At 39.6% G+C, this 13,057-nt stretch overlaps 1 protein-coding gene and 2 non-coding genes across 3 annotated transcripts; 1 reads left to right on the forward strand and 2 right to left on the reverse strand.

The window, feature by feature from the left end:
* Positions 1-960: 960 nt before the first annotated feature.
* trnar-ccg lies at positions 961-1,033 on the reverse strand. The gene has a single exon. It is a non-coding gene; the product is annotated as a tRNA-Arg (tRNA).
* Positions 1,034-3,462: 2,429 nt separating this feature from the next.
* On the reverse strand, positions 3,463-3,535 carry trnaq-cug. Its single transcript has one exon. It is a non-coding gene; the product is annotated as a tRNA-Gln (tRNA).
* Positions 3,536-4,339: 804 nt separating this feature from the next.
* On the forward strand, positions 4,340-9,158 carry LOC118818660 (protein transport protein sec31-like). Its single transcript, XM_036585948.1, has 13 exons — positions 4,340-4,581; positions 6,537-6,667; positions 6,758-6,868; positions 6,956-7,066; positions 7,155-7,277; positions 7,536-7,658; positions 7,751-7,803; positions 7,920-7,986; positions 8,100-8,186; positions 8,283-8,381; positions 8,476-8,559; positions 8,784-8,888; positions 9,018-9,158. Exons 1-13 carry the CDS (start codon positions 4,416-4,418, stop codon positions 9,156-9,158), a joined length of 1,401 nt encoding a protein of 466 aa, XP_036441841.1. The 5' UTR covers positions 4,340-4,415.
* Positions 9,159-13,057: the final 3,899 nt, after the last annotated feature.

A 13,057-nucleotide genomic window follows, 5' to 3' on the forward strand; every position in this document is an offset into this window, starting at 1 on the left:
CAGAAGAACTAGGAAACATTTAGGACGACCCCCACAATCCCCAGCTTCAGAGGCAGACGCCTTGTCCGTTAGGCCACTGGACCACACTGGCTATACCTCAGGCATGCCTGTTGCATTCCTGCCCTTTTCTCCTCAAGTACGAGCTCTCTTCAAATGCCAACCAAGAATAATATTATATAATATTGGGTGTTCTGTTGTGTGGCCTAATTTGGAATTTGTGTAACAGCATACTGTGTAACAGCATACTGTGTAACAGCATACTGTGTAACAGCGTGTAGTGTTACTGGCTTCTCTCTAACAAGGAATATACACTCAGTTCCCTCAGTTCACTCTGTACCTGCCAGCGTCTTTTGGCCAAAGTTTTAACACCTCCAACTCCAATTCCAAGATGGAATTCTGTGATCGGACTACTGACTGTAGTTTGTCAACTTCTGCAAAGTTTGGTTTCAGCGCTAACTTAACACATCTACCTATCGTGTTCACATGCTCCTGACTTAGCTAGGTCAGGTATGTTTAGGGCTGGAACTAAACCCTGTTGGTCAAGTAGATCTCCAGGAGCAGAGATGGGCACCCCTGGTGTAGGCCTCATCATCAATGGTGCTGTTATCAAGTATAAATATGGGGGAAGTTGAGTATCCCCCAGGGACAATACAGGACAGATTTCAATAGAGCAGAAATGGAGTTCTTGAACTGAGATGGGAACCAGCAGTTATTGGTTTATTTACATATAAGAATCTTGTCTCTATTCAGGTACTTTGGGCTAATTTTCTTCATGTTAGCAGTTTATTACTTTACGAGGGGCTCCCAATCCTGGTCCTGGTCCTTGGCCCCACCGTCCTGCACATTTTAGACACATCCTTTTCAACTCAGGGTGGGCTTTTTAAAAGTTGGCTTGGATCAAGGGTGTGCCACACCAAGGTGGACATTGTTGTTCAGCCATAGTGTTGGAGAGTAGAAGAATGACCCAGATGGGACTCGAACCCACAATCCCCAGCTCCGGAGGCTGATGCCTTATCCATTAGGCCACTGGGCCATGAAAGTGCAAAAGAAAAAAGCAGAGTTTCACGAATATTGAGACTGGAAAAGCCTGTTAAACATGTTAGGTCATATTGCAGTTATTCAGAAGAGGCGTTTTTCAATGCCTAATCCAAGATTTTAAAATTCTTCATCCAAATCTCAGTACCAGCATGCAGCTTAGAAGCAAAAGTGATACTAAATGTCTGTGGAATTAAAGAAGAGCCTGTTAATATCATGTCAAGTAGCCTATAGATATACAGAACAATAAGTACAAAAGATGAAAAGAAAAATTAACAGAACAACAAATATACATGACAAATACACAATATACATGTTTAAAGTGCAGGTGATGGTTAAGAACTGTGTGATCAGTCTACACTGTATTTTATGTGAGTAGTCATATTACAGCTATTCATAGTTGAAAAGAAGTGTTTTCAACACCTAGCTCATGTTTTAAAGCTCATGTAAGTTAGTGAAATAATTATTTTTATGACCCAAGTGCACAACATTTCAGGCTCGATACTGAGAGAAAATATTCTCAATATATGTTATTTTCCCTTATGTTATTTTCTTAACTCTCACCTTGCCCCCTCCCTCCTTTGTTTGTATTTAAATGACCCTTCGTCTCATGACCTTAAGGTGATACTATCACCCCCCCCCTTATCTCTGCCCCCTACATCTCTATTCATACCCCCCGTCTACAACCCCTCCTTACCCCTCCTCAAAGTCCTTTTGTTCCCCCTTTCCCCTCTTTAGTTTTTCAAAGTATATAAGGTCCTTCCAAAATATTTTTGTTAGACTGGACTGCAGACTGGACTAGACTAGACTGGTGACCAGACCAGACTAGTGACACACTGATGACCAAGCTGTGCCCGTGCATGACTGTCTGCATGTACGTGAATAAGACTAGACTCCTGATACTGCTGATTGACTGCTGATTGACTACGCTGTACCCATACTCTGTATGTGGAAATAAACTCCAGTCAACGCTGAAGCTCCAGTCTCCTGACTCTTGGTGCCGAATTTCTAACAATACTTAAGTGAGGTTTGTCCCATATCAAAACCAGCTTTATTATCAGTAGTTCTGAAAGTTTCATTAGTTTTTTCATTTAGTTTTTGACTTTAGTTTAATTTCAGTTCATTTTAAAGGTACATTAATAGCTTTAGTTTAGTTTTTATTTTCTGAAAAGTGATAGTTGTAGTTTAGTTTTTATTTACTTTCAGTTTCAGTTTCAGTTTTATTACTATAATGAACACCGTGATAGCAGGTATTTGATGAGGGGAGAATAAAACTAACACAACAGTAGACCGAGATCAGCTTGGCTTTAGCTTTCCTTAAAGACAGTCAAACTCAAAAGGGATCTACTACTAAACTCTCTCTGAAGTTAGTTTTGCAAGAGGGATTATAGGTATTATTTGAGTTTTTTTTTTTTGGTTGCTTGTTTCCATTTTAGTTATCTATAATTAATAGTTAGTTAACTTTAATAACCCTGAACAAAACCTATTCAATTGTTTTTTTTTTCTAATTTTGCCCAATCCTGCTCCTAAAGGTCTGCTCTGCAATAAAGCTCCAACACACACACGTCCACATGCTCCTGACCATGCTGATTTGACTGGTCAGGTATGTTAGATGAGGGCTATAGCTAAACATTGCGGGCTGAGTTAGGTTGGGAGTCCCTAGTTTAGGCCTGGTCTTCAGTCATTTAACTTGAACTTCTTCCAGTGCAGGGTCTAAGTGGGACTTGTTTTCAGACTAAGCGTAACATGATCGTAACATGACCAGCCCACCTTAAACTCTACCTGAATTTCTCCTGCCACACACACACACAACAATCACACACACATACAGCATTGCTGTCATGCAAAATAATTTTTTCTAAAATCTGTGCATTTTAGTCTTGTTCATTTCTTGCTCTTATTTATTATTTACATGCTACACTGAGATAGCTAAGATGGCTAGTTAGTGATGCCGTGAATACTGGCAAAAGCTTTTATCTTAAATGTGACATAATTTTGACAGTCAATATGCTATAAATTAATGCCAGCTTAGGTCCTGTCAGCATTCTTCAGTGCCCACCTGCTCAGCTATGTCCTCATCCTGCTTTTCGTTTTGGTTTTCTCGGTGCCACCGTGTTTTTTTTTTATTCTTGCCACTGCTGTCCATCTTTTCATGATTCATTTATGGAAATTGCTAAATTGGAAATGACTCTGAATTTGACATGCTAATCTTTCGAGGCTGATGATGACTATTTATTTGATTTTCTGATCCACCTTAAATAAAGCAGCAGTTACACACTACCTCCCATTCACTACTAGAGACATACTCTTAAATGTAGCATTTGAAGTTTCTCTGAGCCTTCTTTTGCTTAAATGCGTAAGCTAACAGTTACCAGATTACCCACTATGGCACAAATCATCAGCCATGGTTTTTAGAAGTCTAAAGAATGACCCAGATGGGACTCGAACCCACAATCCCCAGCTCCAGAGGCTGATGCCTTATCCATTAGGCCACTGGGCCTCAGCAAAGCACTTCTAGAGTGGAGGATTGCCACTCGATGTCTTCTGGCTTTGCCAGAGGGCTCTCCCCAGCAAGTCCAAAATGAATGGGAAGTATTGCCATTACTTCATTATAATTAAGAACAACAGGTGAAGACTACTGTTATTCTTACTTATATACACATGTGACGTCTACAGCAGTGTTGGAGTACATTTTGGTAACATGATCACTCAGCACAATGAAAAAACTTCAGTTTAATGATGTAAGAAGTGAAAATTCATAACAAAAATATTTCACAGCAAAGATTCTCTGATTGTGAAATTATTCTTAAATATACCCATTTTTTTAACCAGAGCATTTTGTTCCTACTGACAACAATTTAGTATTTACTTTCATGGACACACGGGGTACATCTTGGTAGTTTCACTGAAAATGGAATAATTTCCTCTGCAAACATATTTATGACAGTGTACAGCGGTAGATTATTTTGGTTTCTATAGTCAGAGACGTTTTAAAGGAAAGGAGGACGCACAATTAAGGATATTTGGAGGCCCGGTGTCCAGCAATGCTTGGACACATTTCTACTCAAACATACCCACTAATCATTGCAACCAGGCAAACCGAGCGGGACACCAGCTCATCAGTGCTTATGCGGGACACGGTGCTTCAAACAGGCGCCTATTGGTGCCTTGATTACGTCTCTTTCCACGGAGACCTAGCGCTGTAAACAAGTTTGAATTCAAACTCTGGAGTCTCACTGTGACGCAGTGAAATGGAACACTAGACGCTCCATCATCGCTCTAAACAGGTGGAAAAGAACGTTGATCTTCAGTCGTTCATCGACACCACAACAGACGAGCTGATTTATCCTGAGCTCCGACATCGATCTTCATCCGCACTAATGCAGCGTTTCGCTTTTCGCAGCGGTCTTCCATCTACCGTCAACTGGCGCCCCCTGCTGTGTGTAGCCGGGGCTGCCGCCGCCGCGGCGACCATTTATTATTTTTCCAGACGGAGGAATCGGCAGAGGAGCAGAGAGGAGGCAGAAGAGCTGACCGTCATCGAAGGTACACACAGACACAAAACCAGCCTAAAATAGTTACTAATAAACAGTGTTTACATCAACAGAACCGCTCAAATAGCAGAATTATTCCAGCTAGACACCTAATATTTGAGTTATTAGCATAAGTAGCTAGGTTAAATAGCTAGTTGAGCGCTAATGTTGTTAGCTAGCTAAGTTAGCTAACGCTAGCTAAGTTTCTTTACTGACTAACGTTACTTTATTGACTATTAAGTGTCTTAATATTCAATTTCTTCATTTTTATGGTCTGGAACCGGAGCTAGATAAACGTAAACTCTGAAATTGGCTACCTAGTAACGTTAAACTAGGTACACAGTTAGGTTAGATGCTACTGAAGGAAAGTCGTTAAATCGTCTCTATCTGTTTACATTCAAAACTGAGGTTAAAGGGCAATTCTGTCGGGTTTTTCCCCTGAATATCTGCACACCTACATCATTTAAATGTAAACAAAACTCATTTTCAGTGTTTTGATATGAAATGTGGCATTTTAGAGAAACTTGTTGTGTCAGAACTGTCTACAACGTGGTAGTGATAGGAACCAAACGTCTGAAGCCTTTAAAGCGCTCATATAACGAAGAACAGTACCGTTTATTACCCAGTCCATGCGGTCCATATATGGAAACTGTGCTGTAAAAACAGCCTGTTTAGAATTCATTGTTTCTGTATGGTCAGGAGACCCAACTCATTTACATATATTTAATTAGCCTACAGCTGTTCAGCCCCGCCCAGTTATAATGAGGTTCTAGGGAAGGTGTATTCTCCAGGGTATATTTTGTTTTTTCCATCTGAATTTACATGCCCAAACCGTAAGGCACATTATTCAGTAACTGCATGAAATAAAAGTAAATGTTTGTTTATTTATTTATTTATTTATGTAAAAGCTCCCCTCAAATTAACAGAAAATTTATTTTATGATCATACACATATTGCTATATGCTTACAATTCACTGCTGAAAGCCAAAAATCTTAGACTCTCTTTGTATTATTTTATAAAAATAATTTTTACAGAGCAGATCACTAAAGAGACGCCATCTGTTTATAGTTTTTTGTGGAAAAATGGGTAGACTTTCAGTAGACAAATTGTGAGTTCAGCTTCTTCTATTATATGGGTTTAAAATTGCATTACTCATCTATTTGACTGGAAAAAAGACAGTTACAGTTTTCATAATGCACTGACATTTTGAATGTAGCTTATGAAATATGAAAGTTATGAAGAATATGAAGAAGTGCATTTTGGAACCACTGGTGGTCTCAAGGAGTTGAAGAGGTTAAGTTCTGAGTGCTTTTTAATGAGGCACAATACAGGGCAGCCAATCAGAACAGAGCTTATTTATCCTATGTTAATAAAATAACAATAATATAAGAATTAATAATAAAATAATCTTATATTATTCTTAAAGGAAAATAAAAAAACAGTCTATTTAATTCTATGGGATAAAGAGAGACTAGAAAACGGTCGTGTAAAAATTAATTATGACCATTTCTGTTACTCGAAAAAAGGACGATTATTGTTCTTTTGTAGCTGATGTGTTGTTGTTGTTGTTGTTGTTAGTGTATTTGTGTTACTTTGATAACTTGTGTCCAACGAGAGTGGACTTTGTAACTTTCCTCAAACGTTGTGTCTTTCCTCATTACTCCCCCACTGGGCTTGGCATTTCTTGCTGCTGTTAAAGTGCCTCTTTAAAATAAAAGAGCATTTACCCAAACGTGCAATGCTTTCAGCAACTTTTTGGACGCCAAACCACAATAGCTGTACAGGTTGTTCGAATGTTCCAAATAACAGCAAAATACAAAAATAACATTTTTATACCATGTGATGTCATGATCACACATACTGTGAAGCAGCGCTGACATAAAACCATGACTTCTATTGTTTAATTGTATTTTAATCATCACAGTTACATGACATACATAATATTCAGCTATATTTTGTATTCCTAGCACCTGTGGCTGTATGCTCTCAACATGAGCCTATTGCACCTCCTCAAAGTCCTCTGAGGCCACCTTCCCCACCTCAGTCACCACTGAGGACTCCTTCAAACCCAGGATTTTCCTGTCCAACTGCTCCTGAGGTAAAGTTATACAGATTACTGTTATCAAATACAACTGCGTTTTCATAGTTTTATTTATCAGTAATACTTTCTATATGTTTGGCATTTTAGGCAGCTGGAGATGATGCAGCACCCCAGAGCCATCCATCGGCACCCTCTTCACTGGTGCCACTGGCTGAGCCTCAGCCTGACCCAGGGTCTCCTAGTGAGAGAGCTGCTGAGGTAAGAAAAAGAAAAGACTCTTACTAGTTCTAATTACGTATTTCAGCAGTTTTTTTAGTAATAAGCACTGTATATTTGACATTATAGGTAGCTGGAGATGATCCAGCACCCCAGAGCCATCCATCGGCACCCTCTCCACCGGTGCCACTGGCCGAGCCTCAGCCTGACCCAGGGTCCCCTAGTGAGAGTGCTGCTGAGGTAAGAATAAACAGACTTTTATCAATCCTACCTACATTTTCAGCAGTTTTATTTTTCAGTAATAAGTGCTGTATGTTTGACATTACAGGCAGCTGGAGATGATGCATCTTCCCTGAGCGAGGAATGGTTACCTCCACACGTTACACCTGTGGCACCCTCTCCACCTCAGCCTCAAGGAGACCCAGCATCCACAGAGCAGAGTGCTCCTGAGGTAACACCATGCACACTGCTCTTATCCATTTTGTCAGTAATAAGTAAGATGGATTCATGTATTTCGGGCCGGTTTTAGAAACTTGTTCATTCAGCTATTAACTGATGCTTTCTAAATGAGCAATGAGTAGATTTTGCTACTCAAGTACCATAAAATAATGACTTTGTTATTCAGGACTTACAACCTATGTGTCTTACATTAACCAACACACTGTCCAATTTTACTGCAACTCACTGTACTGCATATTTGGTGTTACAGGCATCTGGAGATTCGGCATCTCCTCAGAGCCGACAAATTTCTTGTCCCCAGGCTCCGCCGCTGCCACCCTCGCCACCTCATTCAGCACCCGAGCTGCCTTCTTCCACCCAGAGTGCTCCTGAGGTAAGACTATGCAAACTGCTCTTATCAGTTCTGACTACATTTTCAGCAGTTTAACTGGTCAGGTAGTAAGAATTTCATATATGATGTTATAGGCAGCTGCAGATCTCACTGTGCCTCCTGAGGCGTATCAAGTGCCCGCTTTGTAGTAAGTGATTTAGTTTTCATCTTTTTGCTGTGAGAATTAAAGCTCTGCTAATTAAATTTATTTCAAATGATATTTACAAAGTGTCCACATATATGAAGTTTGTTTTGTCACTGCAGTACCTACTTTGCCATGAAGAGTCCCAACTTTCCTCTCAGGCTCGCAGCATTGCGTCAGGCTTTCACTGTAAGTCTATCAGATGAAACTTCATTCTCAATACTCAGTAACTCTGTCTTTATACACCAATACCTGTTCAGTTGATCTTTTCCGACAGCCATTTTCTTGGTTTCATTCTACAGCTTGTTCTGAGCAACAGCCACCATGCAAAATACATCAGCATAGCAGGCAGAGTCCTTCTTGGTGGACTGGCTGCTCGAAATGCCAGGGTAACAAAACACTGTCATCTAAACCAAATCTGAACTGTTCAGTCTGAATTATCTCACAAGCAAACAATGAAACGAATGTATCTCTTTTTTCTGCAGGAGCTTCCAGCCTTTCAGGAGGCATATGCTCGCCTGGTAGCCTTTGCTCAGGATGCCTCACATCGTGAAGCTATTTGCACTGAGCTGGCGCAAGTTGGGGTGAGTTCATGCTCTCTTGGCCTCAGTTCGTAACATGATCACTGCTTTACTACAGTGAATGAGACTGTAATACTAATGTTTCTTATCCTGTTAGATTCAGCACTTCAACCTCTTAGACGTTGTCTTTGAGCTGGTTCTTATGGGAGTGCTGCAGGGAGCGAGGCCTCCGATCTATCCAGTAAGAAACTCTTTTTCTTAGAATCAAATGTGACTTTGTGCCCTGTATTAGATACATTAGTGCTGTAATCACCGGCTCTCCAAATGGATACAGTTCTATTCAGTAGAATGTGAGATGTAACATTAGATCTTAGATAAAGACTCTTATTCTGATTCTTGTATCATATACTTATGCACCCATAATGACTGTAAATGATCTACTCACATTTTTTGTTTCTATTCCAGACACCAGGAGGTTTCCTTGGGCACTTGGTGGACATGATTTGTTCTTTCAGTCCTGTCAGCACGCAGAGGAGACCCAGGGCTGACAAGTACTTGTTCCTGCTCCTGGTAAGTAGCACATTAATAGCATTAATAACACAAGTGAACAGCAGTAGAATTCTTTTCTTACTGTTTAAAGTGACAATGTGTAAATTAACATGATGTAATAGCATAACACTAGTTCTGTCTCTCTCTCAGGATGAGGCAATGCTCCTGCTGGAGGAGATCTTTGGCAGAGAGGAGCATGTTTATATGGACCCTGGATCCCTGGCCCTCACTCTGTGGGACTACCTGGAGAAACATGTCCAGCAGCTGTTGGCGAGACTACAGGGCGTTTAACATCTCTGCCTTTCTTAAAACACAACATATATAGTTTAATTGTTTCATTTTTATTAATCACACCAGTATAATATTTGTAATTTTAAGTATGCTATTAAGTGCACTGTATACTGTGTTGCCAGCTGTTCGGTTTATCTACCTTGGACCTACATTTGTGACCATTTTATGACTCATTTGTTTTGTGAAACAGCTTCCCTTCGTAGGTTTACAATTGCTGAGTGTAGCTCCTCTGTTGCTGTGGTACAAGTGTATTAGACACAGCAACATTAAATCAGCTAATTATTAAACCTTTCATGAAACAGCTCCCTCTCTAATTAGCTTAGACCAACCTTTGCTGTTGGTCTAAGCTAGTAGTTGGAACAAAAATGTGGGAGAATTTTACAATTTGAGCCTAAATTTTCCACCTCTGATTGGGGAGAGTAAGTACTTGACACTCTGTGGGGCAGTGGGTCTCCAGGACTGGAGATGAGAACCACTTTTCTGTGTTAGACCGCAGCACTGGTGGTCCACAACACTGCAAGGTTTAGCATCCAATTTTCAACTATACAGCTAATTAGCAAATGTATCTTACCATTTTAGAACAGTGTTTTCTATCCCCAGTCCTCCAGTGCCACCAGTTTGTGTTTTGTCTGATTTAACATAACTGATTCAGCTAAGAAGGAGATGCTCATTAGTTAATGATATGACTTGGTTCTGTTTGATCATGGAAAACACAAAATGGTGGGGAGTGATGACAGGAGAAGAGGGACTTTAATCTCTGCAGAGCTGTGACTCTCCAGGACCTGAGTTCGACACCCCTCCTACTCTAGCCCCTCATGGGAAGTCTGTCTCTGTTTCAGAACTAGCATTGCCTCTTTGGTTGGCAGACCAGACTCAATCCAGTAATAGCACTGAGGTGTTTAAAAACTCACAGCAACGCCGCTGTGCCTGATTAAACACATACCAGCATTACACATAAGTGTCACTGCTGTGCTGTCACTGCTGTGCTATATTTGGTCGGAGGTGGTCTTTTGGCCAGATATTATTTGAATGTAGACCATTCTCAGCACAGCACAGTAGGGGGGTGATGTTTCACCAGCAGATGGGCTACAGTCTGTAATTCTGTACCTACATTCAAATGCACATACATGTATCAAGTACTGGTAACTCGTTGTACAGGGCGCTTAATTGTAGTCAGTGTTTTATTATTGTTGTAGTTTTGTTAAGAATTGCTTATTAAAGGTGCACTCTGGCCAAAATTAAAACTTTAACCATTGCTATATCTGTATACCTGTTGTAAACTTGACTACTTGCATCTCGTCAGCTGCGCCGCAGTAGTTCTTAGAGTGAGATTTTCTAGGATACAGACTAGGTAAACTCCCTTCAGATTAGTATCTTGAAGGTGGGATGAACATTTGAACAAATACATTCTCTTTGGGGTGAATACATGAGAGCAGTTTTGAAATGTTTTTTGGCCTCTAGCTGGCTAATGCACAAGAAAGCTAGATTGCTGACGTTACAGTTACATCAGTGCATTTGTTTATCATTGTGAGGGTGGGGTGGAGGGGTCTCATTGTATGACATATTTGTGCAATGCATACATAGTAAATGGTAGTTTTAGGCCAGAATGCCCCTTTGAGGCAACATAAGGTAAGAATATAAAATGATTAATTTTAGTTATATGTTATGTTATATATAGTTATATATGTTACAGACAACTTCATAGTAGATTTTAAGGGTATTTCTTATCATCTCTCTTTGCCTATCTTCCTTTATCTCTCTCTCTCTCTCTCTCTCTCTCTCTCTCTCATGTATTGGTGGACACGTTGTTTGCCTTTTCCTCTCTTGATGTGCTTGCAGGATCACCGGACCCATCTCAGTGACGTTACCCATCCATCTGTCTGTCCAGCCCTCCGTTCATCCATCCATCCATCCACTCATCGATCCAGTACCAGGCAGCAGAGCTTTGACCGAGCTGAACTGACTGGCCTCCACCATCATCACTCGGTAGGTTCATCAAGTTATTTGGCTTTATCTGCGTGAAGCCCCAACACAGCAGTTCACCATAAAACACGCAAAGAACTCTTCAGATCACTGTCCAACAAAATAACGTTACTAAATAACCCTGATACTTTTCTGTATGTTTCTACTCTTACTTTTCTTTCATAATGTTTTTTTTTTGTTTCTGTATCTGTGTATCTCCAGATCCTGCTGTTCTGTCCAGAAATCCACATTCAGCTGATGATGGACTGGAATGAAGATGTGTGTGTGTGTGTGTGTGTGTGTTGCATGTGATGGTGTATTGTATAAATCTTGTAAATATTGTAAATATAATTACTCTGTATTTTCTTCGTAAATAAATATTGTTATTTTGTTCGTTTAAATGTTTCTGAGATTGATTTGTTTTTCAAAAATCTGTTAGAAACATTGTTAAGCCTATGTAATGAAAATGTAAGCCAGAAGAGGTTCTGTCCTATTGGTACAGTCAAGGCAGAACCTATATAATAGTCAACTTGCCATTCGCCAGCTTCTTGTTTGAATTTTCCCTGTTCCACCTCAAATTGTGCAGCAGTTAGCTGCATTTAAGGTGGAACAGAAAAATTTGAACAAGAAACTGGCGAATGAGGGGCTGACTTCAGCCTCGTAAAATATCAAATGTTAAGAGACATTTTAGAAGAAGCTATTGCAGTTTTGTGGAAAAATATCCTGCTGGAGATGTGAGAAAAGCAGCTATAGCTGAACTAAAGCTTAAAGCAAAGAAAATCAAGTCTATATTTTCATTTACATTATATTTTTTAGCCTGTACAAGCACATTAGCACATAGTGAGGCGTATTTACAGCCAAGATGGTAAACTGTTACTTAATAAAATGAACATAAAGTGTGGCTCTTGGGTGGTTTGATTTTTGTTGAAAAGGGACAAAATAGCTCTTCTTAACGTCTGCGTTGCTGCCTGGTGTAGATCATTTCAGCTACACTAGTCTGATGTCATGTGCTGGGGATTTTTGGGTTTTAGAGACATTAGACTTTTCATTGAATCGAATAATTATGTTCCCAAAATATGATAAAACATTAATTTATAGTGACTCTATGATTTTCAAAAGTCGGCGTTGAGCTCAATTGTTCTTACATAGAATGACCAATGGTAAGAACTCAGGATATTTTGTTATAAAAATGAAAATAACCTTTGGACAAAAAGGCATACAAGAATGAGCAACAAAGTAGACAGTGTCCGTTATGCTTGAGTTACAGTGCCATAAAACATGCTGCAGTAGCATGAAGTAAAATGTTTAAAATGTTCATTCTACTGTAAAGTAAAAAATTTAATGTGCCGCACTTACAATTACATAAAAAAATCAAGCACTTGTTTTGGATTTCGAACACCATTGTAGAAGCTAAAACATCTGCTTATGGCTGGAAATATGTATAAATGAGTTCTGTATAACTTGGTATCTAAATAATTTCTTTTTTCTTGACCTCGCTAAATCAGTAAAAGGCATAAATAATATATGTGGAAATTTTCAGCAGCTCACAGCTCGTACTGTCTTCAGTCATTTAACTTGAACTTCTTCCAGTGCAGGGTCTAAGTGGGACTTGTTTTCAGACTAAACGTAACATGATTGTAACATGACCAGCCCACCTTAAACTCTACCTGAATTTCTCCTGCTACACACACACACACAACAATCACACACACATACAGCATTGCTGTCATGCAAAATAACTTTTTCTAAAATCTGTGCATTTTAGTCTTTTTCATTTCTTGCTCTTATTTATTATTTACATGCTACACTGAGATAGCTAAGATGGCTAGTTAGTGATGACGTGAATACTGGCAAAAGCTTTTATCTTAAATGTGACATAATTTTGACAGTCAATATGCTATGAATTAATGCTATCTTAGGTCCTGTCAGCATTCTTC

Source organism: Colossoma macropomum, unplaced genomic scaffold, assembly GCF_904425465.1.
Source record: "Colossoma macropomum unplaced genomic scaffold, Colossoma_macropomum, whole genome shotgun sequence".
In the NCBI taxonomy this organism is placed as follows: Eukaryota; Metazoa; Chordata; class Actinopteri; order Characiformes; family Serrasalmidae; genus Colossoma; species Colossoma macropomum.

Excerpts from the sequence above, each read along its gene's own strand:
- LOC118818660 (XM_036585948.1), top strand. The coding sequence starts at position 4,416 with ATGCAGCGTTTCGCTTTTCGCAGCGGTCTTCCATCTACCGTCAACTGG. Across the intron at positions 6,668-6,757 it reads CCTGTCCAACTGCTCCTGAG|GCAGCTGGAGATGATGCAGC; the intron begins GTAAAGTTATAC and ends TTGGCATTTTAG. Across the intron at positions 8,560-8,783 it reads CGAGGCCTCCGATCTATCCA|ACACCAGGAGGTTTCCTTGG; the intron begins GTAAGAAACTCT and ends TTTCTATTCCAG.